The sequence below is a fragment of the Melozone crissalis genome, unplaced genomic scaffold, assembly GCF_028551555.1.
Source record: "Melozone crissalis strain CALT ecotype California unplaced genomic scaffold, PUWL_Pcris_2 ptg000019l_1, whole genome shotgun sequence".
NCBI lineage: Eukaryota > Metazoa > Chordata > Aves > Passeriformes > Passerellidae > Melozone > Melozone crissalis.
Window position 1 is genome coordinate 29727048 of NW_026535797.1, and position 21846 is coordinate 29748893.

Genomic DNA, 21846 nt, shown 5'->3' on the forward strand with positions numbered 1-21846 from the left:
GCTTAAAAAAAAATCTGGACTGTTTCTTTAATACTTACTGCTGAGCTGCATGTTCCACAGTTTGCTGAATAGTGCATGCATTTACAGTGCTGCAGTGCTTAGCCCATACTGCAAGTAAAAATGGGATCACTGATTAGTGTTTATAGACTTAATCTCTAAGATATTTGTGGGTTTGTGTCCTTTCCTTAAAATATTTTAAAATGGAGTTTCTGTAGTATAAATTGCATCCTATTTTGTATGTTGTCTGAGTGGTTTTAGACAGGAATTTAGTTTTCTCTTAAAAAAAAGAGCAGCACAAATGGCTCCTTTCAAGATGATTTAATTAGAAACTCTAAGGTGCAAAGATGGAAAATTACTTAAAGCAATAGTTGATTTTTATCTGAGACAGAACTTTGTCACTTATACTTTTAAGCTAAAGAGCTAAAGAGATTTACATATACTCTTTAGCTGTTTAGCTTAAAAGTATAAGTGACTTTTTACACCAACTCCTCCCAAATCTATTGTTTCAATAAATTAGATGGATGTGTATCTGAAAAACACTTGCATTGTTGTGACCATCTCTTTAGGAAATACAGTGGGTCTATAGATCCATTTGCGTTGTATTGTTGTACACAGTGAATGTCCTGGGAGATTAGGAGGTTAAAGAGGTCAAGTAGGAGTGTTCTGCTCTCAGTTTCTCACAGGAAGGCAAATTAAATTCCACCTCCTCCTCCTCCTCTCTAGGAGTTCAGTTAAAATTGTGCCTTCTGTTGATGACAATAAAGGAGGCTGAAGTTCATGATGAAACTCTGCCCTTAAGTCATTGTTTCTCTTCTTTTTGGGCCCTCTTGTGCTCAGTTGGAGTCTCTACTATCATATTAGACAGCCGTGGTAAGAGGTGATGGAGCCTGGTGTGTTGAGTTGCAGGGTCCTGCCAGATACTATAGAGTTTGTCTGAATGTTTTCTCTGTGAAAGAATGCGCAAAATCCGTTGTGTGAAAATGTCTCAATTTGCCTGAATTCTCCCTTCCCCCAAGCCTTTTTTCATGTCATAATATTGCCAGTGCACTGTGGCATGGACCATATTGTCAAAGCACCCCAGACTGTAGCACAAGTAGCTCTGCCTCTTCAGCACCTGATATATAGGTATTAGATAATTAAAAACAACAGTAACACTTCATACCAAATTGTTTATCCTCTCTGTTTATCTTTGGGTTCACTACTAGTCAGATGGGAGGATATTTCAGATAAGAAGTAATTCCACCTATTTATCTAGTCATACTGTGCTCATCATTGTGCAGATATTAATAGCATTAATTATCTTGGCCAGCTTAATTTCATTATAAATAATAGACATGCTCATGATATAATGTCCTTGCACGTAGTCACACTGACTTCACTGTGGCTCTTCACATCAATCTGTGTCTCAGGGCTGTGGATACACTTCCCTGAGAGGGGGACAGTGAATGAAACCCTCCATAGCAGATGCACTGCACTTTGTGCAGACCCTGCCTCTGCCTTACTGGCGACAAAGGAAAAGGGTATTTGAAGAAGGGGAGAAATAGAGATCCACCTACCATCTTCTCATTGCTGGAAACTGTTAGGATATGGTCATCTGAAGCTCCATGTTGGAGTTCACCATTGATTATCCTCTGTGAGTGCTCCATATCTGACTAATGCTGACAATGGGTCCATGGAGAGCAGGACTGAACACTGCTCATGTAAATGGGATTAATCCACTTCAGTCAGATGCTGAAGCATTTAGCAGTCCTGGCCATATTCTTGTTGCAGATAAAATCCCTTCTGACCAGAAGTTGTGCAGCTTGCATTCTCAGATCCTGTCACTCAGTGTCTGCAGCAGCCTCATTTCTCACTGGTGGGGCGATGGCTCTGATGGAGTTGCAGTAGCCAAATGGTTTGGGTTGGGAAATGGCAGAAGGGGCATTCCAAAGGCTGTGGTTTTGAGCCTGTCAAGAGCCATGCAAGCTGCACAGTTGTCATGGCTTGCTGAATTTCATGTTCTCTACTGCCAGTGACTAGAAAGCTTAATTCTTAAAACCAACTTCTCATCAGGCATGTTTGTCTTGAGCTATCAGCAGATCGTTGTGGGGTTTCACAGTTAACCTGACAAGGAGAAGTGGCTGGTTGGGTAGGAGCATTTCTGGGTCACTTCCAGTGTAGGTGACTTGTTAGAAATAGAGTGATAGGTCACAGGTAGTGTGTTCCTGAAGCTGCAGGTGCTGCCAGGGAAGGGTGACTCTTTTGTGTGCCACTTCTTGCTTTTGCTCTCTGTATCTCTTTGGTGGTCACTGCATCAATTTTTGTGCCTCCTGGAGAAGATGCCAGGGGAGTTCCCTCCACAGCTGGGAAAGGAATACAAGGCCATGTACTCCAGCAGGATCAGCTCTCCTGGAGAGGGATATGTCAAGATCTTCCCTTGAAACACTCCTAGGACTCTGGAGGCTTTCATACTTGATGTGTCATCAGTACTGGACAGGCTTTTGGAACTTGGGGGCTCCAGCAGATGACCCTCATTGTACCTGCTTCATCCTCCCAGAGAGTGTTCCCAATTTAAAGTATGTTCTAATGCTTCTTAAAAATGGCTGATCTGACCATTTTGAGGAACTGAAGGGATTAACTTGTTAAACATGGAAATTGTCCCCAAATGGATCTATTAATTACATCTCCTAGTGCAATTGCAGAAGTAAACCTCTCACTTAATTTGTACGACAGGATCTGGGAAATGAGTTTAGAAGTTGCCAGGATATGCTTTTCCTGTGGCAACAGGTGGCCTGGCGTGCTCTCAGACCTGCAGATTTATTCCGAGTGCCTCGACCATTATCTGATGGAAACTGTAAAGTGCAGATCTGCTGTGGTCTGTGTTGTGTGTGACCTCTGGCAGGAGAAGACAAACACACAGTTGTACCCATGAGTGTTCACTGACCATTTGGCCATGGATCATCCACCTCTGATGGAACGCACAGCAGGAGATGGTCAGATGTTCCAGACCCCATCTCAGTGCACCTCCATCTTACCCAGCTTAACCCAGCTGTAGCACTGGGTTTGTGTTTTGAAAGAAAAGGGCAGTTTGTGATGCTTGGAGCAAATCTGGTATCATTCTCACTGATTTTGATATGTTTATGCTGGATTTACACTGGTGTTGCCCAGAATGGCATTTGGCCCTTTTTGTTCTCATTAATCATTGGTCATGGCATTCATCCATATTGCCTGTCAGATGGTGGGGAGGTTCCAGAAGTGAGGTTTGGACCTCAAATGCTGAGCAGATGAAGCATTGTAGCCTTCACCAGAGCTTTGTTGAACCCAATACTGATTGGAGTCAGCCCATTGCATTTTGACACCTCTGATTTCCACAGGGGCTTTGACCTTGCTTCTCTGTAGACATTGAGAGGAAGGTTGTGTGTACCACGGGTTTTTCCCACTCCTGGTAGCTTTCTTAACATTACTTTGCCTTTGTCTCCTGTTGGGTAGTATCCCTTGCCATTAGTTTGCTTGCACAGCTGTGAGCTTTGATTTCACTTAGAGTTCATGCCCAGGTTGTCTTTGTAAACATTGTTCTGAATTGTCTGGTTTGAAAAACAATCCAAGCAAGTGGGTGAGAAAACTGAAATATTGTTCCCAGGTCCAGTGAATTTGTTCCAAATTTGCAGCTCCAATTAAAAGTCCTAGAATTACTGAAGTCATGCATTCCTTTTGAGAGTGTTAACCCAGTCTTTGGTGAAGCGTTGAAACGTATGACAGTGTAATCTAAACTTTGGAAGCTGCTAAATAATTTTTGTGAGATGCCAAAGTACAAAAAGCCAAGGAATTACAGTGCTGACCTGAAAAGTGGATGAGGAAGTCCAAAGTTCATTTAATAGGAAAAAAAACCAGTTCAGCTCCTCTGAGCTTTGGATGAAACCAATGATCTTTACAAAAGTTTAATCAACAGGCATATCTATTCATCTAAAACACAAAGGATGGTGTCTTGTGCTGTAGGAAGACATCTTTTTGAACTGTGCAATTGGAGAATATCAAGCAGTACACTGGACATACTTCAGCAGCAAGTGATCAAGAAAAACCCCACAGGAAGCCCATTTCCCAGTCCCTGCTGCATTGCCTGGGAGGAGTGAGCCTGTACCCTGCAGTAGCCAATAGTGGAGGTTTTTCAGCAGCATCAGTTGCCATGGAAAATTGTGACCACTTGTCCACTCTCCTTAGGAGCTACCATTGCTTTGTCCAGCATCTGTGGAAAACTGTGGAGCAGATCACCTGAACTCAGTACTCTCTGCAAAGTTAATACCTGGAGCAGTATAAAGATTTTGCTTTCCCTGAGCCTGAAATGCCAGAGTATCTTTTATTAAGATAATATAAGCATATTGTGGTTGTGGTCTTTCCAGTGATATTTGTTTACAAGCACTTACATAATGCTCTTCATAGCAGTTGCTTCCAAATTGTCAACAATATCCAGAAAGCAGCTGGTTTAGAAGTGACAGTTCTGAAGGAGGGTCCATGGGTTGCTTGAGCAAGAACTCCTGCCTTCCTGCACAGCAGGATACCCCACTCCCCTCTGGTATCCTCCTAAAATACCAAGTGATGGCTCTTAGAGCCTCCCTGCTCCCTCTGGGAGCACGAAAGGACCTGTCTTGGATGGGGTATGGAACTACTGGAAGGCTCCTGACAGCACTCAGAAGCATTGAAGGGACAGTGCAAATCCGAAATACATGTAACCATCTCCACTACCTTGTATTAGAGAACTTCCAGTATTTCATTGGAAATTTATTGATCCCATGGTCCCAATGTCTTGGTGATGTACAGCTTTTAAACATCAGGTTTCTGCCCTTTTTTTTTTTTTGTATACGTACCTTAAGTGAACACTCGATTTGTAATTTGCTTCATTCAGTGAGAGGATTATCTTCAAGAGGGACTGCAGAATTAAACCAGTCTCACTGGGTATTTTTCCTCGTGTATGAATACTGAGGAGAGGCGAAGTGGTTCCAATTTATTGATTTCCTGACTGGCACACATCTGCTGGGCAATCCAGTGGGACACCTGGAGCTCCAGGACTCACGGGCATTGGGGATGCCAGTGTCTACCAGGAAAGTGTCCAGCTACCAGCCTCTCCCCTCTGCTAAATGCTTAGGATGCTCAAATACACTTGACTTGAGTCCATGCTACAGCAGAACCTCCACTTGTGTGCTGAGGGCTCTGCCTGGATAAAGCTTGCCATGGTTTGCATCTATTTTGGTGGGCCAAAGGAGAGAAGAATGTGTCATTTCAGAGCTGGCTGCTGAGCTTTCCTGGAAGGGGCTGAGCACCCTCAGCTCCAAGGGTTGTCTACGGGAGTTGACAATGCTCAGTGTCAATCCTGGAACAAGGGTTATTATTAGACTTGCTAATGGCAAGTGTATGTGAGAGATAGAAGCTGTGACATAGCAATGTATAGTCATAAAAATGCAGATCTGGAGAGCATTACCAGTGAGTTATAATGATTTAAAGATGTGGCTGCTTAAAAATGTTGTGACTAAGATTCAGAACAAGACATTTTAGCTCTATAAATAGCTTCCTTTGTTTCCCCTCAAATACAGTCGCATGGTTTGGCCTTCGTTTTTTTAAACAATCCATTCTGCTAGGAGAGGGTATTTGTTCCTTAAGTGAAAATTAAAGATTACCCAGATCTGATATGACATCTTTTCTTTTCCCAGGTAAAATGTGAGGCTAAGTCAGCTTTGCCCAAACCCAAGAGTAACAACAGCAACTGTAAGAAAGGCTCAAGTGAGGATAAATCAAAGATTGCCATAGGTGAAGAATGCAGAGCTGATGAGCAGGCTTTCCTTGTGGCTCTTTATAAATATATGAAAGAAAGGAAAACACCAATTGAACGAATACCCTATTTAGGTTTTAAGCAGAGTAAGTATCCTTTTTCTCACTTTCTTGTTGACATTTTAGAATGGTTTGGCTTCTCTGGAGAAAGCAATTGCATACAAAGCCTATTTTAAAGCCTTATGGATGGGGAGGGACCATGTTTATCTCTACACATTTTCCAGTCCAGGCATTTCACTGTCTTATGCCTAGATTTGCATCTCTTCCTTCTGGGGTAGTTGCTGCCGGATATTTATAGGTTTAAATCCACTGATTATGACTAGAAATAGGCATGTTGAAAACTCTCTAGTTTTCTGTTTTGTAAATCTGCAGCGTCTGTAATGCCTTTCTTCTGAGTTAATAATATGACGTTTCTTTATTGTGCCCAGATGTTCTTTATGAAAGGACAAATATTAAAGGAAGACATTTAAAGGTGGTCAAGAAAGGCACAAAAAGAATCATATTTTTAAGCCCCAAAATGTGTTTCTAGTTAATAAATTACTGACTTTGGAGAATAAAACCAGACTGTATCTGCTTAATACAGAATACAGTCTTGAGAATTGCTTTGGCATGTACAGTTTGTAGTGCCACAATCTGTAAATTAATTGTATGTGGAGAAGATACAGTTGAAACTGAATTTTGCATAAATATTGCAGCACAATGTAGATCTTTCACAGTTTCCAACAAAAGCTGTAAATGGGGGAATTTCTCCTCCTATCTATAGAATGAATGATGCTTTATTTCCTTAAAGGGAAAACACCATGGATTGAAATATTATTTACTCTAATTTATCTCCTAGATTAAAACCATGTGTTATTTTGATGAAGAATGTCAAACCTGTATGTTTTACATAACAATTTACATACCTAATAGCAATTGGCACTGATTGCAACAGGCCTCCAGCAGCCATTATAAACTTATATAACTCAGAATGATTACAGTGTTTGTCTGAAAACTGGCTGCTTGAAATGGGAGTAAAATTAATGTACTATGAACAGCTTCGTTGCATTATGCATTGATGCAGATTAAATCAAGGCCTAAGCAAAGCTCTTGATAGCTTTGAAGCTGTACAAGGTTCAATGAGGCTTTCAGAACATTTTGTGTTGAAGAAATTTTTTATTTCTCCCCCACCCCCCCATATTATTCTGCATTCCATCAAGCATGGAGACAGGGTGGGCTCAAAAGACAAGCTAAAGTATTAATTCTAAAGTTGCCCACTGGGGGTAGGGCCTGCTGCTAACATTTAGCTGAAATACATTGAAACTTGCCTGCCATTCATTATGAAGTAGGGGCCTGATCCGGCAAGTACTTAAATACCAAATGTATGCCGAGAAGAGCAGAAATGTTTGCAGGATGGGGCTCTGTATTTGTCCAGCAAGGCTTGTGCAAACATTGCCAATATAAATAGGTTGTTGGGAAGAGGCAGAACGTACAGTACAGCAGAGCATCCCCCCATGGAGAAGGAGATCCCATTCTCCATGGTCTGCAGCGTTACTGCTGACCTCAAGTATTTGTAGTGTGTCTGGGGAATCACTGTTGGTGAAACTGTGCACACAACTTTGATAGGACTGACATGGATTTTTCTTCTAACAATTAAATTAGCTAAAATAAAAATTTAAATTAAATTAAATAAAATAGACACCAGCAAGCAGTGACCCCATGGGACAGGGGGCCAGGATGAAAAGCACGTGAGAGGAGAGAAGTTCTGCAGGAAATAACAACTCTCTCCCAACACATCTTTTGAATTGAGTTGCCTCTGTGCTCTGACCCCACAGGCACAGGCAAGGCACAACCAGCCACAGCACAATTATTCCAGTAATGCTCATTCGTGCTCCATCTGGGTTCATTCACGCAGGCCGGCTAGAACGCAGCTTATTGTTCATTGATTATGGAGCCCATTATCTGAGCTGCAGTAAATATTGGATATTGTCTAATCAATAGGCCTGCTCTGTGAGCCAGTGTGTGGGGCTTGCTTGCTTGCTAATGAAACCGGTATTAAACAAATAATTAAAAGTAACATTCTTCCCAGTGAGTAATTTTTATTATCAAAGTTATGGAAACATGCTATAGTCATTATACTGTGTTTCTTATCAGCAAAGTCAAATGAGCCCATTACCTTTGTCTCAGTGTATTTTTCCAGTCCTGTTAAGGAATTTCTAAGTGTGTTCTCTTATATGTAATTAAAAATATATATAGTATGGGCTAATATTTACTCTTCAGATTATGTAAATACCTCTTTGGAAAATGTTTTGCGGGAGCTTTTTCAGGGACTGTGAGCTTTTTTTTCTCTATTTTTCTTTTTTTAAAACTGTTTAATTTACATTTCTTTGAAATATGTTGGCTAATGCAATGCTTATCTAAATACTTATTGTCCCTCTAACAGTTAACCTTTGGACTATGTTTCAAGCTGCTCAAAAACTGGGAGGATATGAAACAGTAAGTGTTTAAGTAACTTAAATGAAATAATTGTGCAATCTAACTTTTCCCTGTTAAAAAAAAAATGTGAAAGCAAACAATCATTTGCTGCATTTTAGACTAGCTGTACTCATTGTGGGTTTATTGGGCCATTTTTGGAAATGGTCCCAATTAGTTCCAGATCTGGCAAAATTGTAAACTTGTCGTAAAAACTCCAAGTGGAAAACATATGTAACTCTTCTCTGTCAAGGAAATTAGTTAGGTCTGTAATTTTTTCCCATGTTGAGAAAGGGCTATTATTGTACAACAAGCCAAGATTGCATAAAAGAAATTTCACTTGGCAACATCCCTGACATCTGTTCATGTCTAATATGGGAAATGTATTAAAGGCTTTCAAAAGTAATCAGCATTGTCCATTAAGGAATAGTATGCTGCAGAATCTTCTCTTATTCCCAGTGTAAAAGATCTTTATTAGACAAGGGTCAGTATCACATAAACAGGAAGTTATCAAAGTAATTCAGAAAAGTCTCTGACACTTTTTATCAGCTAACCATATCTGACGAGAGCGGTTTATTTTTAGCTCACAGGAAAATTTGATGGCCACGGATTTTACAGCATGTATTTTGAACCAATAAAATATTAGAGCAACAAACTCAGATTAAAATCTTGAAATGAGAAGAAAGAGCCGCATTAATATGGCACATCGAGATGACATCTGTAATAAAAAAACAATTGACATAGGAAGATGTCGTCACTGGAAATATTTTCTTCGCACACAATGATCAGATTAAGTTGTTCAGTTCCTGCCACAGTTAGATGAAAGAAATTATTTTTGCTTTGTTTATGAAGTAATCTGGGACATATCTGTTCTGTAGAGAAATGACAAGAAGAAATGCACTATCAAGAAACTGAAAGTCATTTGAACCAAAATGCAGAACTCACTGTTTTCCTTCCTTGCAATAAAGCATATTGCTCTGTACATCAGCAGCCTGGGCTGGTTAGCATGGGTGTGCCTGGGATTTTGTAAAACATGAAATCTAACATTCTTTAAAAAAATATATGCTTGATTTGGCTTTTACTGTTGCTCTATCTTTCATTAATCAGCACATACCATGCTTATGTACAGGGGTGTGTGTAGGCGTGCTCATGGGTATGTATGAATGAATAGCTACCATAGATAGATCGTTACAGCAATTATAAGCTGTAATTGCTCCAGTTGTAAAGTGCAACGAAAATGAGGGCTGAAATCTTGAACTTGATCCAGAGCACCAGGGAAGGCCAGGAGGGAGATTGAAGGGAGAGTGGCATGTTCAGAGTGCTCAGGAAGACGAGCAATTTTGACAGCAATGTTTCAGGTTTGCTTGAGGGGACTGAGTACAGAAGCAGGGAAGCCAAAGTGGTGGCTTGCTGGAGAGGCCTGAGTTTTAGTGCCAGAGGGAGAGGGATGGATTTACACGAGCTGGGGCAGGTGAGCCTCTATACCCGAGGGAGAGCAAGAACAGGATTGTGAATTTGTGACCACAAGGCCACAGAGCCAGGTTTGAGGAAGGTGACAGGATCAGAGAGGAAGGATCACATACATGAGGATGTCAGCCAAAGTAGCTTCAGTCCACACTTCTCTCAAAGCTCCTGTCCTTTTCTCAGTGACAGATTTTCTCTGTTGTTTAGGGGCATTTGTCACCTTGAATGAAACTGTACCAGCAGTGCTTATTCTTCATAGAGAGTAAACTAAGCAATTGCTCCTATTCAGTAAATGTCAAGGCAAGCACAGCTCACACCCTCTGACATTGCCATGAGCCCAGCTTTCTTTGGAGAGTGACTGTGTCTGAAACGATGGGCCTGTCCTGTTTCTATGATGTGAGTGGCATCTGTGCTCTTTGCAGGCAAGCTGAAGTTGGGAAGACTGTTGTGATGCAATTTAGGTTGTATATGGAGCATGAGGTTTCCTGACCTCATTCTCTTCTGTTAACAGTCTCATCCTCGATATGGATCTGCCTTTGATTTAAATTCCCTGAGTATCATATTGATAGCTGTTGCAATACTTTGACCTGTGCACACCCTGGGATTTATTATTTTATGGCCAGTTTATATGCATTGAGTTTGCCAACTGCATTAGTTTGTATATAGTTTATAATGGCAAACCCTGCTGAGAAGCTTTTGTGTTTTATTTGTTTCATATTTCACAAGTCAGTGGATGGTAGGGGTGACATGGACCTTAGTTATCAGTTCTAGGATCTTAGGCAGGTCTACTTAGATGCAGAAATTTCAAGTGAGTGCTTTAATTCAATGTTGAGCAGAATCCAGCACTCTCATACACAGTGCCACCATCTATTGATGAGGAGAAGTTGTGGAGTGCAATGGCTTTGTCAAACCTGCCCTGTTTAATATGCATTTATCTCTGGCCCTTTCCATCTGACTTGAGCAAACCATTACAAGGGCTTCATCATGTTTAATTGGTTTTAAAATTTCACAGGTTTCTGGTTTGAGCATTGAGATAGAAATAGGTCTTTTCTCTTGGAAGTATTGTAAAGAAAATGATATTTAAAAGTAGAAATTTGACTTCAACATGTGACAGCCATTTTATGAGCAGGAAATAGATAAAAGATTGCTTAAAATGACATGTGGAAACTTAAAGTAGTTAGATGACAATTTTTTAAGCAGCATAGAAACCTTCCCAGGTAAAGCAGTTGCAAACTTTACATCCTTTTATTTGGCAGAACAGTTATAGTCTACCCATTTTTAATTTTATCCACTGCATTGTTCACTTTGTTCATATATACGTGTTTTGATGCAGTCTAAAAAACATTATTGAGAAACAAGCATGGATCATTTGTGGTGTTTTTCAGCTTCTGCACAGATTCACAGAAGATTTTTGTGATATTTTTGAGTCCTGTCCTGTCAGTTAAGGATCTAAAAGTGACTGAGAACAGGCAGGAATTGGATTTGAGATGCAGAGAACTTTCTTAGCCATCTGACTTTCCCCCTGGGGCAATGGATCCAGTGAGGCTTGACAGAGAGCATTACCTTTGTATATGGGATATACATACAGGATATCTAATAGTGTCAAGTCATGATCATGTGTCATATTTAAGTGCTCTCCATTTCAAATCCTTAAGAGTGTCATTTCTCCTCCATTTGATTACTAATTCTTAGTTGTCATCTATAACTGTGTAATACCACACTCCCTTGTAGTTGTTGTTGAACAAGGCTTAATAAAAACAGCAATCCATACAAACTGGTTTAAGACTTTAACAGATGAAGCTGTCTCTTTGTAGTTGGTGGAATCATATTTCTCTTAAACAAAGATATGTGAGATGAGCATCTTTGTTACTAATAATAGGAGAGTGCATTGGAAAGCACTCTCTATAGCAGACCTTCACAGTATGAATGATTTAAAATGTCCCCAAATCACTGGATGAAATATGAGACAATGCCATGTTGTAGGGGGCTCAGCTGCAGTGGCATTTAACAGCCATTGCCTGGAATTTTCTCAGTCACCCTAAGTCAAGTGAGTAAAAGGTGCAGAAGTTCATAGATGGGAAACTTCCAGGACTTTCCTAAAGAGTTGTCCTTGGCAAATTATGAAGTAGCATTTTTTCCTTTTGAGCCAACATAAAAGGAGTGTCTTGGCATGTTTGCAGAAGGCTGTGCTGCTGAATGGACTCTACCTGGAGATGTCTTAGAAAGATAAAGGATAAAAAGAAAATTAGGTGGAGCTTAACCTTCAGTATGTAGCAGCTTAGATTTTGCCAAAGGTCAGTGGGATCCCGTTTAGCTGCTGCCCCCTGGAAGCAACAATGAAGTGCTTTAATTTTTAAAAATTAGTGATTGACGCATACATCGGTCCTGTGTCTGGGCAGGCCCGATGAAACTGGTGTATCAGTGGAATGCAAAGCTAACTGGGTTTGTTTCATACAGAACTAATTCCCAGAGCTCTGAAGAGAGCTGTGAACATCATGTACCATGACCAGAAAATCCCCCATTATGTTTGCAGCAGGAAATAAGCAAGAAGCCTTTCACAAGGAAGGGAGCTAGGAGGTAGGATTGCAGTGCAGAAGACCTTAAGATTTCTCAAAGCAGAAGACACCATTAAAAGCATGTTTGTAAACAGCCTTCTGCTTTAATAGATAAGATCATTGCTTTTATATGTGGTTGTTTTTGGGGGTTTTTTTTACTACCACTCACTGCATAATACTGTACTTATAGGAACCAGATCAGATCGGCTCTTACATCCCTAGACAGGCCAGTCTCTTTGCTTAACTCGGATTTCTCTTGGTTGGGGAAGATTTCACAGAGGTTTTCAAAGGTGCTGGCAAGAACTTGTATGAGAAAGGCCCTCAGTTTGCACATGGTCAGTAGGAACATCCAGCTTGAGCAGTCCTGCATGACAAGAGTGCACTTTCCTCAGTGAAGCATTTTGTACAGATTGTTTAAGGATGTAATTAATCAGTTCCTTTAGTCCTTTGAAGTTTATTAAGCATAAAAAATAAACTTTCCAGAGCAGGGCAAAACTGAACCCCAGGCTTTGTTAGAATAACAATTGTTTCAGGGAATGTCAAATTTAAACTCCCTCTGTGGGAGGGCACAACTCAGTTAATTGCCAAGGAGCTCTGGTCCATTGCAGATGTGGAATTGGCTAGAACTGGGCAAATGTTTGTGAAAATACTATTACTCTAAGCAGCTTAGAAGAAAGAGACACAAAAAACGATCCATGGACTTCAAAGGGATTCACTTTTCCCCTTAGTTATGTTTACTAGTGTTCCAGCTTGAGTATCAGCTCTTGAGTCAGCTCATGATAAATGAGACTAAGGCTCTGAAGCTCTCCTTTTGAAAATGGAGACTGTGTTTCTCAGTCACATCAAGATGATTATAAGGGGGACTTACAGTAGTCCTCCTGCTAACTAATCCTTGGTTTCATTTAAAGTTTCTGCTCAGCATCACTGTTCTTAGCTGAGGTTTCAGGTCCTGGGCATCTTTGCAAGCCCAGTGAGGTTGTGCTTGTCAGAGGGCCAGAGCACAGACCCCAGTGCAGCTTTGTGCACCTTCATTTCCCCATCTGGGATCCTGTCAGAGGTTTGCTTGCAGGAGTCCTCAAGGGATCTGTGAATTTTTGGGAGCTCCAAGAAGGCAAGGGCTGGTTGGCCACACCTCTGTGCTGTCTGTCCCGAGGAATGGTGGAGTGTGGGAGGCAGGACCAGAGGTAGCTTCCCATCCAGGCATTCCTCCACAACAGGATACCTGGTCCAACTCTCATTTGACTTTTTAGGTGGCATAAGGAGCATCCATTCATATTCTCAGGATGTGATGTTCTTTATGGCTCAATAGGACTCTGGTTCTTCAAGCACTTTAGTAGTAATAATAATAAGTGTGGGTAGACTGAGGAAGGGACAGCATAAGAACTGAAACAAAACAGACTTAGTATGAACCTTATCATCAGATAAGTGTTTGATTTGTATTTAAATAACTTACTTGTGTGGAATTTCTCCTTGAATTGCTTGAATCCTTGTGTTGGTAGTCTTTGGGTTTATTATAAAAGACAGGAAATAAAACTAGTGAATGAAGTCAGTTCATTTAGCTTTATGTAAGGTTTAAGATAAAACACCTTTTTTTTTTTTTCCCCCAAAGTATCTATAGGTGTAAACTATGCTTAAGTGCCAATAGTGAGTTAAAGCTACTGCTGTTTTTTGGAGAACTCTGCAAACAATAAATTTGAAGAAATTGTAATGTTATCAAGTGATAAGACTCCAACTATGCTTTTGGCTTTAGCGAATAATTTCTGCAAAGGAAGGATTTTCCCTTTCTATTGAGTGAAACAGAAATATCTCTTACCCTGTAATATTTAATGATGGTAGCTATCTCCTCTTGTTTAGATTAAAATTACAGGCCTCTGATTGCAAGTTGTAATATTTGTTCTCTTCTGATTGCTGCCTTTACCTCCTCAGTAAATGCCATTGACTGCTCTGTGGGTAACTCCAAAGAAGCCTCCAGGGCTGAATATATTAAAATCCATGGCATTCCACAGCAAATGACAAAATTCTCCCCAAATTGCCCCCACCAGTTTTCTACTGGCTTTCTTTATGAGCTGCAGGCAAACAAGGGTGATCTGTTGTGCTTGTCCTATTCCTGTTTCTCTTCCTGTTTTAAATATAGCAGAATATATAAAATAATGAAGTGGTATTCAGAAACAATCCTTTTGCCAGGTCTTCCATCTGTTATTCTGTGTAATCCTAATTTCTGTACAAAAAAACCCAGAACCATGGTATGCAATTCAATATGTTACAAGATGTTTATTTTCATCAGCACGGTCCAATAAAGTACACAGCTCAAATATTAACATTGGAGTACGTTAAGATTTCAGTACTATTTGATCTGTATATTTTACAGATATAAATGGATAAAAATAAACAGCTTGTAACATATATAGTTACGGACTATGCTTTTGTGGATTTACAGAATTCTGTGGTGGATTTGGGTTTTGCAGCAGATTTATTTTCTCTAATTCAGTTAAAATAACTATGTAATCATTATTTGTGCTGAATATGATTTGAGCTTCATTTTCATAATTCACTGTGGGATTTGTCTGCATAACTTCTGATAGTTAATGACCCTGTATTGATTGAGATTCTTTTGTGAGTCTGTATTGCTTGTGACTTGATAATGAATCAGTTAGATCACTCCATTTTAGAGAGAAAGAAAATAGACATAGTGTTAACTTACAAAAAAAAAATACACCCAAAGCTCTGTGTACTCTATATATTCTGTAGGGGCTTTTATAGTGCTCGTAGTACATGCTGTTCTGAAAGTGTCATATGTGCATTTGTTGTTGTGAAGTCAAATGCTGTAGAATCTGTAAAGATGCAAGATTAAATTTTCCATTGCCATTTTTACAGATAACAGCCCGTCGACAATGGAAACATATTTATGATGAATTAGGTGGTAACCCTGGAAGCACAAGTGCTGCTACATGTACTCGTAGACATTATGAAAGGTAAGATAACAAATCTGAAATGCTTGTTTAATAATGAAAAAATTAATTTGGAAAGCCTTCAAAGCATTTTGTATGGAATTAGAGAAAAGGAGAGAGAGTCGTCTTAAGATTTAGTACATAGTTCCCCAACAGTTTAGTCAGATAATCCATTGTGATTTAAACCAGCGTGTCTTTCTCCAGTGACTAAATAAATAAAAAAAGCATCAGATTTTTCTTTGGTATAGATCTTAATTTTTGCAACAGCTTTTCAGTTAAAGAAGCTGAAAAATTGAGGAAAACATACTCGAGGAAAAATAAGAAACAGCAGCTAATTGATGAAAATGCTTGTCTTTTATCATTTTTTAGGAATACCAATTAAACAGATTGTGGTTTTGATCAAAATAATGGGGTGGCCCATAGTGCAGGGTGCTGTTAGTGTTGTAGGTCATGCCGAGCGTTGCATTCCTCTTCTTCATGGCATTCCTTCCCTCCTCCCTGCCTGCGAGCTGCTGCCAAGCACTCTTTCTCTGCAGCCATTGTTGCTGGTCAGAACTGTTGAATTCTTATTCTTCCCATGTAGATAATAACTTCCAGGGCTTGTGAAGCCAGAACACATTGAATAAAATACTGGAGCTGGAATGTTGTTTTGATTTGGTTTTTAGAAACAACTGTTGGGGCTTTTTATTTTCTTTTATCTTTTTTTTTCTTCTTTTTTTCTTGTTGGGTTTTTTTTTTTTTTTGTTTTCTCTTAGACAAGCAAATGTGAATAAACTCAGCAATTTTCGGCTCAGATAAGTAAAATTCAGTCTCTTGTTCCTCGGCATAAACAAGTCATTTGCTGGGCTCAGGAAGAGATTGTACTTGCCCATGCAGAAGGTGGCACAGCAGAGCTGTGTTCAGTGGGCACTTTCTCTCCTTATCTTAGTGCCAGATGTGTCAGCCTCTCAAAGAGACATACTGCCATCCTCATGGAGGGTGGGGCATTTGATCATGCTCATTTACAGGGGACATCTCCAGCAGAAGGCCTTGGGTGCACAGAGGAGTTGCATGTAATGATTGCCATTATAAAATGTTAGAAGCTTTCTGGAGTTTGAGCCAAGCAGCAGAGTGAAGTGAGTGAGTTGCTGTGCATGTCAGATGGGGTTTTTCCCTGCCTTCATGTTGCAGACAAATGTTATAGATTGTTTTATTGACTCATCAGATTGTGGATATTCAGCTCTTCCACCCCCATCATTATAGACTTGAGAGTCTCAGCTTCCTCTTGCACCCAAGCCAGCTGATGGGTTTCCAACTGGCAGTGTGGCTTTTCCCTTGCCAGATGTTCTGTGGGGGATGTTATTGGACAAAGGAGACTCAGGCACACATGAGCATTAGGTCTCTGTGGGTTTGGGTTGCAGAGGGAGCCTTGCTGAAGCCCTGGAGTCACTGAGAGAGCACATCACTTGTAGTTGTGGAAAACTAAATGAGCCATTCACAAATACTCCATGAACCCCTTTCTCTCTCTTCTGCTTTCCTGACTATGTTCATTGCTAGTGGTTTGGGTGTTTTTAATATGTAAAAGCTTTGCATTGCACTCCCATGCATAGAGACTTGTGTGTGACTGACTCAGCAGTTACTTGGGTATGCTCTGAAGTGCCACAAAACCCATTGTGCTGTCTGGAAAACCTGAACAGTCCTGATGCCTTCCAAATTGAAAAGCCTTTCCAGGCTACCCAAAAGCAGTTTTGCTTGACTTGATCTGGTCTGAGGAAAGTGTCTTCTAGTTTATGGTTAGATTGGTCTTAATACACTGAAGAACTCAAATCTGAGTTCATGGATGCCAGTCTATCATGTAGTTCTGTATAAAGTCTGATATGAGGCAGCACCTAATTTTCCACATCCCTGGCAGGCTATCAAAAGATGGCATTTGGAGCAAAAAATCTTTCAGGACTTTCAGGTTAGCCCTGAGCTTACCTAAAATGTTCTTCACTAAATCCCTTCTGAAAAACCAAAACACGTATACAAAAAACCTCAGTAACTCATCCAGTCTCTGCTTTTCTAGTGTTAGATGCTCTTTTTCCTTTCACTACAGGAAAGCTGTATGAAGCCTCAGACTTGAAAAAAAGTAAATGAAATTGTCATGGTTTGTTTCAGCAGGTAATTCTAACTACAGCACCTGTAAACGTAATGCTCATTTATAGGCAAAGTGCTCAGATGACATTTAATCTAAAACTAGAACTGTAGTGCAGGAATACACACGCTCATGATTCAGGACACACATACATTTTCAAACTTGAAACTGTACAGCTAAACTGGAAATTGAATTATCTGGAAAGCAAATGCTATGTAAATCTCCTGATTTTTCCTTTCTGAATCCTATTGGCCCTTCCTTGCTTACTGGAGGCAGAACAGGCAGTTCCCAGACTTCACTGGCCCTGCTGCTGTTTGACTTAGCCTTGCCATTCATCTCTACAGCTGGATCTCAAGGGCATCCATGTTGTGTTAACCAGCTCTCTCCCAGGAGGAGTTACTGGCTGTGTGCATCAGCTTTAGCATATCAAGGCTGTTCAGGTGGCAGCCACCTTTCAGTGACATCCTTGGGATGCTGAGGAGTGCAATGGTACATATGTCCCAATTCAGGCATTGCCATCCCTTCTTCCTGCCCTCTCCTGTTCTCCTTTGCAAGGTGGAGTTTCACACACAATTTCAAAGGCTGAAAAGAGGGAGAGGGGGAAAAAAACCCATTAACAACAACCAACCAACCAACAAAACCCAAACACAAAATATGAGCACTGGAGAGGGCAAAATTGTCTCTGTCTACCAAATCCAATGAAGAAATACTGCTTTCTGTAAAGGTGTTTATAACCTCTGCAAAGCTACCATGTGGCTGCAGATTCATGGTACAGTGGATGGCAAAAGCTGGAACAAAGCCAGTTTTAAAGGTTTTGGGCAATGTGTTGCTCTGCACCCTGCTGTTTGGAGCAGGGTTTGTGGTGGTAGCTGCTGGTGTGCTATAGGTAGGTAGAGTGCTTCAGTTGGGGCGGTGTTTTCTTTGTTTCCCTGGTAAAAGGGAAAGAAAGGTTTTGTGTGCGTTTTCAGCTGATTCATTTATCATTAATACAGTTCCTGTTTCCAGTAACTGTTTTCATTTTAAAGTAAGGCAAGGCTGCCAGTGTTTCAGTAAGTGTTATATTATATATTCGTTAGACAACTTCTGTTTTATTAATGAGTATAATAATGAAAGTGCAGGTTTCTGAGTAGAAGCAATGAGTGTTTTTATTTAAAGCATAGCAGGCATCATATAATGCCAATGAATACGTTATTGTCACTGTAGGCATGGCTGGTCTAGACCTGCCTCTGATTGGGTTATTCCAAATAGGCCCAAGCACTTCATAAAAATGTCTTTGTCAGCCTAGTTTTCCTTCCAAACCTATTCATCTCTGTCAGTTTTTAATATTAGTACCAGGCTCTTGGCTATAGTCCATTAGTACTGTACTTAATTGCTCATGTTACAGATGATTACCAATATAAAAAGCATTAATGTTTTCCCATCATGGGACTGTTGCTCTATGCACGACTTGGACCATACAGAGCTTATAAGGTGTTGTTGTTTTGGTCGTTACTGTCTTCATTAATGTTCCTCTGATGATCTTTCACGATCACAGAGAGGCAGAGGTGTGTGGTTGGTGTAGCTGATTCAGCCTGCAGCGTTCCCTTGAACCTCTCAGAGCCCTGTCAGTACCCTGCATCTCTGTCTCGCTTATCGAGAAACCCTCAGAAACGGCTCCTTTTCTGCGAAGCACTCTGCCCCATGCTGTCTTCCCCTAATAATGCAGATGTGGTTTTCACATGCAGGGTTTGAGGTTTCTTTTCGCTTTTACACCAAACACATGATCGGCAGCTTTGACTTTCTGGTGTGAGCAGTAGGCTGTTTTCTGCAGTGCTGATGACGTTGTTGTCGGGGATTTTTTGTAAACACTACACCACTGCTCCCCTCTTCCCCCCCAAAAAAAACCAAACCAAAAAACCCAGCCTGCTTGTTGGCAAGGTATAAAAAGTTCCCAATAAAATACATTGAACAAAACAGAAATATTCGTAATTACCTGTTGGGGCCTTTTTCTGTCTCCAAGTCTGGCTGTGATTCATCTTGGTTTTCTCCAGAGCAAGTCCCATGCACAGGCTGTGCACAAAAACACATGGCCTGGGGGAGTGTGCTGTGCAGGGCATGCAGTAGCTCTCCTTGGCTTCTCTGGTGGACAGACATGTTGGGAACCATCATGGCAGGCAGCTGCAGGGTACCACAGACCTGTAGCTTCCTGGCCTCTTTGGGTGCTGCAGGAGGCTGGGCTCCCTTGGGATCTCCAGCAGAGATGGACCTAGAGAGCCCCATGGCCCAAGTCCTGCTCTTCAGCAGCATGTCTCCTGTGCTGGCCCTCACAAGTTACTAGCATTTCAAAAACCCGTCTGTCCTGGGCAGACACAGCTGGAGAGGGATTTATTAGACCTTGTGCTCTTACTAAATTAAGGCAGCTGAGTGGGAAAGTATTCTGCAGAGATACAGCCACCTGGAACTTGAGGAGGAGACAGGTGAGATGGGTTGTGTTTCTTCACAATGGGGTGGCAGGTGGCTGTGCCCACACTTTGGACAATGACCTGCAGAGGGTTTTCTTCTGACTGTGAGTGTGGCCCCTGGGTACTTGCACATCTGCCAGGGGGCTAACTTCAGGAGATAGAGTTCAGAGCCTATTCTGCCATTTTTCTTTCTAAATCTATCACATAAAAATTATATATGATCACAAACACAAGGCAGGTCAAAATAGGTCCCTTACACAGTTTCCCTTTAACAAGTCTGTCTACCCTGAGGATATTGTGCAGTAATTCAATATGCAGGAGAGCCCTGTGTTCCATGCAAATGCTGTTTGGTTTTCTAAAGGGTTTGGATAACTTTCATAACGTGTAAGCATTTCAGTGGAATTTTGCAGGAAATAGCAGCCAGTCGTTAGAGGGAACAAAAAGTAGGGGACTAGTGTAGCATCTGCATGAAATTGCTTATGGTTATCTTTTTATACACATTGTAATTAATAGAAGGTTTTGATTTACACTGTTAAGTGTGAAAACATCCCCAGGCAAAAATTAATCAAATGTTATGTCATGCTGTAAACTACAACTAGCTCTTTGTTTGACTCAAAAAAAACTTGCCAAGCAACAGTTTTCTCTCCTTGTTTTATTTTTGTCTTCACCCCACTTCCCTGCCCCCCTCACACTTCAGCTCGTCCCAGACTCCCAGAAAACTTCGCAAGTTGCAAATTGTCTCCATAGTTTTCCATCAAGCACAAATTTAAGCCTGAAGATAGATGAGGTGTCTCAGTTCTCTCTTTATTTTCCTAGGTTTTTGGTTTAGGTGTTTTTTTTTCTTTTTGATAAATAACAAGAGGTTTCTACTTATGATTTTCTGCCCTCAGGGCTTTATCATTAAGATTAAATAACTGTACTCTCAAGCATACCACTGAACAAACATCTTTTCAATTATGTGAGTAACAGATGCTTTAACAAAGGAACTATTGAACATTCAGAAAGCTTCCCCCCTCCCCAAAATTTAAAAAGTATCAGATGACAGAGGAATGTAATTGTTTACCATTAAAACAGATCCCTAGCTGTCCTTTTAAAACATCTGAGAACATGCACTTTTTTTCAAAATTTCTGGGGTTTCAGCCTCAGCAACTTTTAGTGGCCATTGCTAGAGTCAGTGGGAGTCCTTGAGTGCAGAGTGCTGGACAGTCGGGCAGTGCCTTTAAGTGCCTGCAAGCAGATGATCTCTCTCCTGGTGGGGAATTGTTTTCCCACCTACATCCTTCCTTTTACCCAGGAGTTTGTCCCAGCAGAACTGGGGCATGCTGAGTGCTGCCCAGTGCTGCTGGGGGCATTGTCACCCGAGCAGAGAGGCCCTTGCCAGGTGTGCCCACCATGCACGTGTGCCTTGGCACTGACTGGGTGCCCAGAGCCTGGGGGTGCCAGCAGTCCAGCTTGGAGTCAGTGTCACCCATGGCAATCTCATTCCTTGACATGTAGGAGTAGGAACAGGGGACAAGCCCCTTTTCCCTGCTGGGAGCTGAGTAGCCCCAGGAGAGTGCTGCACAGTGAGAGGTGTGTGCCATTCTCTTTTGCAGGAGCAGCACTGGTGAGTAAGCACCAAGATCTTGTGCCTCAGACTGCCCAGCAATGCTGGGAATCTCCACCTTGTACTTTAGGATTCTGTTAACATGAAAGAGAATGCCCATGGTTTGTTCAGCTTTCTGCAATATAGATGTAATTCAGAGCTCCCAGGGAGGGTCAGCAGGATTTTGAAACCCCACAGACAATGCAAATTGGCATCTGTAAGCTTGTTCTGAGCCTAGGGAACAAGCATTGCAGGGACTCCATGGACCTACCAAATAAAATGCATGTCTGCCTTTAGATGCAGAAATGGTGACTATGGCCAAAACAGAGTCTTGTAGTGGTTTTGGTACAGTGTTCTTGGGAAGTTGCTCTGTGTCCACCACCCTTCCTTTGACTCCTTTCCATGCTGTAAATCTGTGCCAAAGGCAGAAGACTGGAGTTGTTCATCTCCCCCTGCTGAGCCCTAGGATCAGGAGTGCCTGAGCTTGCCT

General features: G+C 41.1%; 1 protein-coding gene across 3 annotated transcripts in view; it reads left to right on the top strand.

Annotated features, from left to right (window-relative positions):
• Positions 1-21846, top strand: part of ARID5B (AT-rich interaction domain 5B) — a 114359-nt gene that overhangs the window by 78563 nt on the left and 13950 nt on the right. For 2 of the 3 annotated variants that reach the window (XM_054277011.1, XM_054277010.1), the window contains 3 exons: positions 5682-5886; positions 8222-8274; positions 15144-15241. In XM_054277011.1, the coding sequence (XP_054132986.1) occupies positions 5682-5886; positions 8222-8274; positions 15144-15241 (356 nt within the window). The remainder of the gene's footprint in view (positions 1-5681; positions 5887-8221; positions 8275-15143; positions 15242-21846) is intronic. The other variant, XM_054277012.1, reaches the window with a different exon arrangement.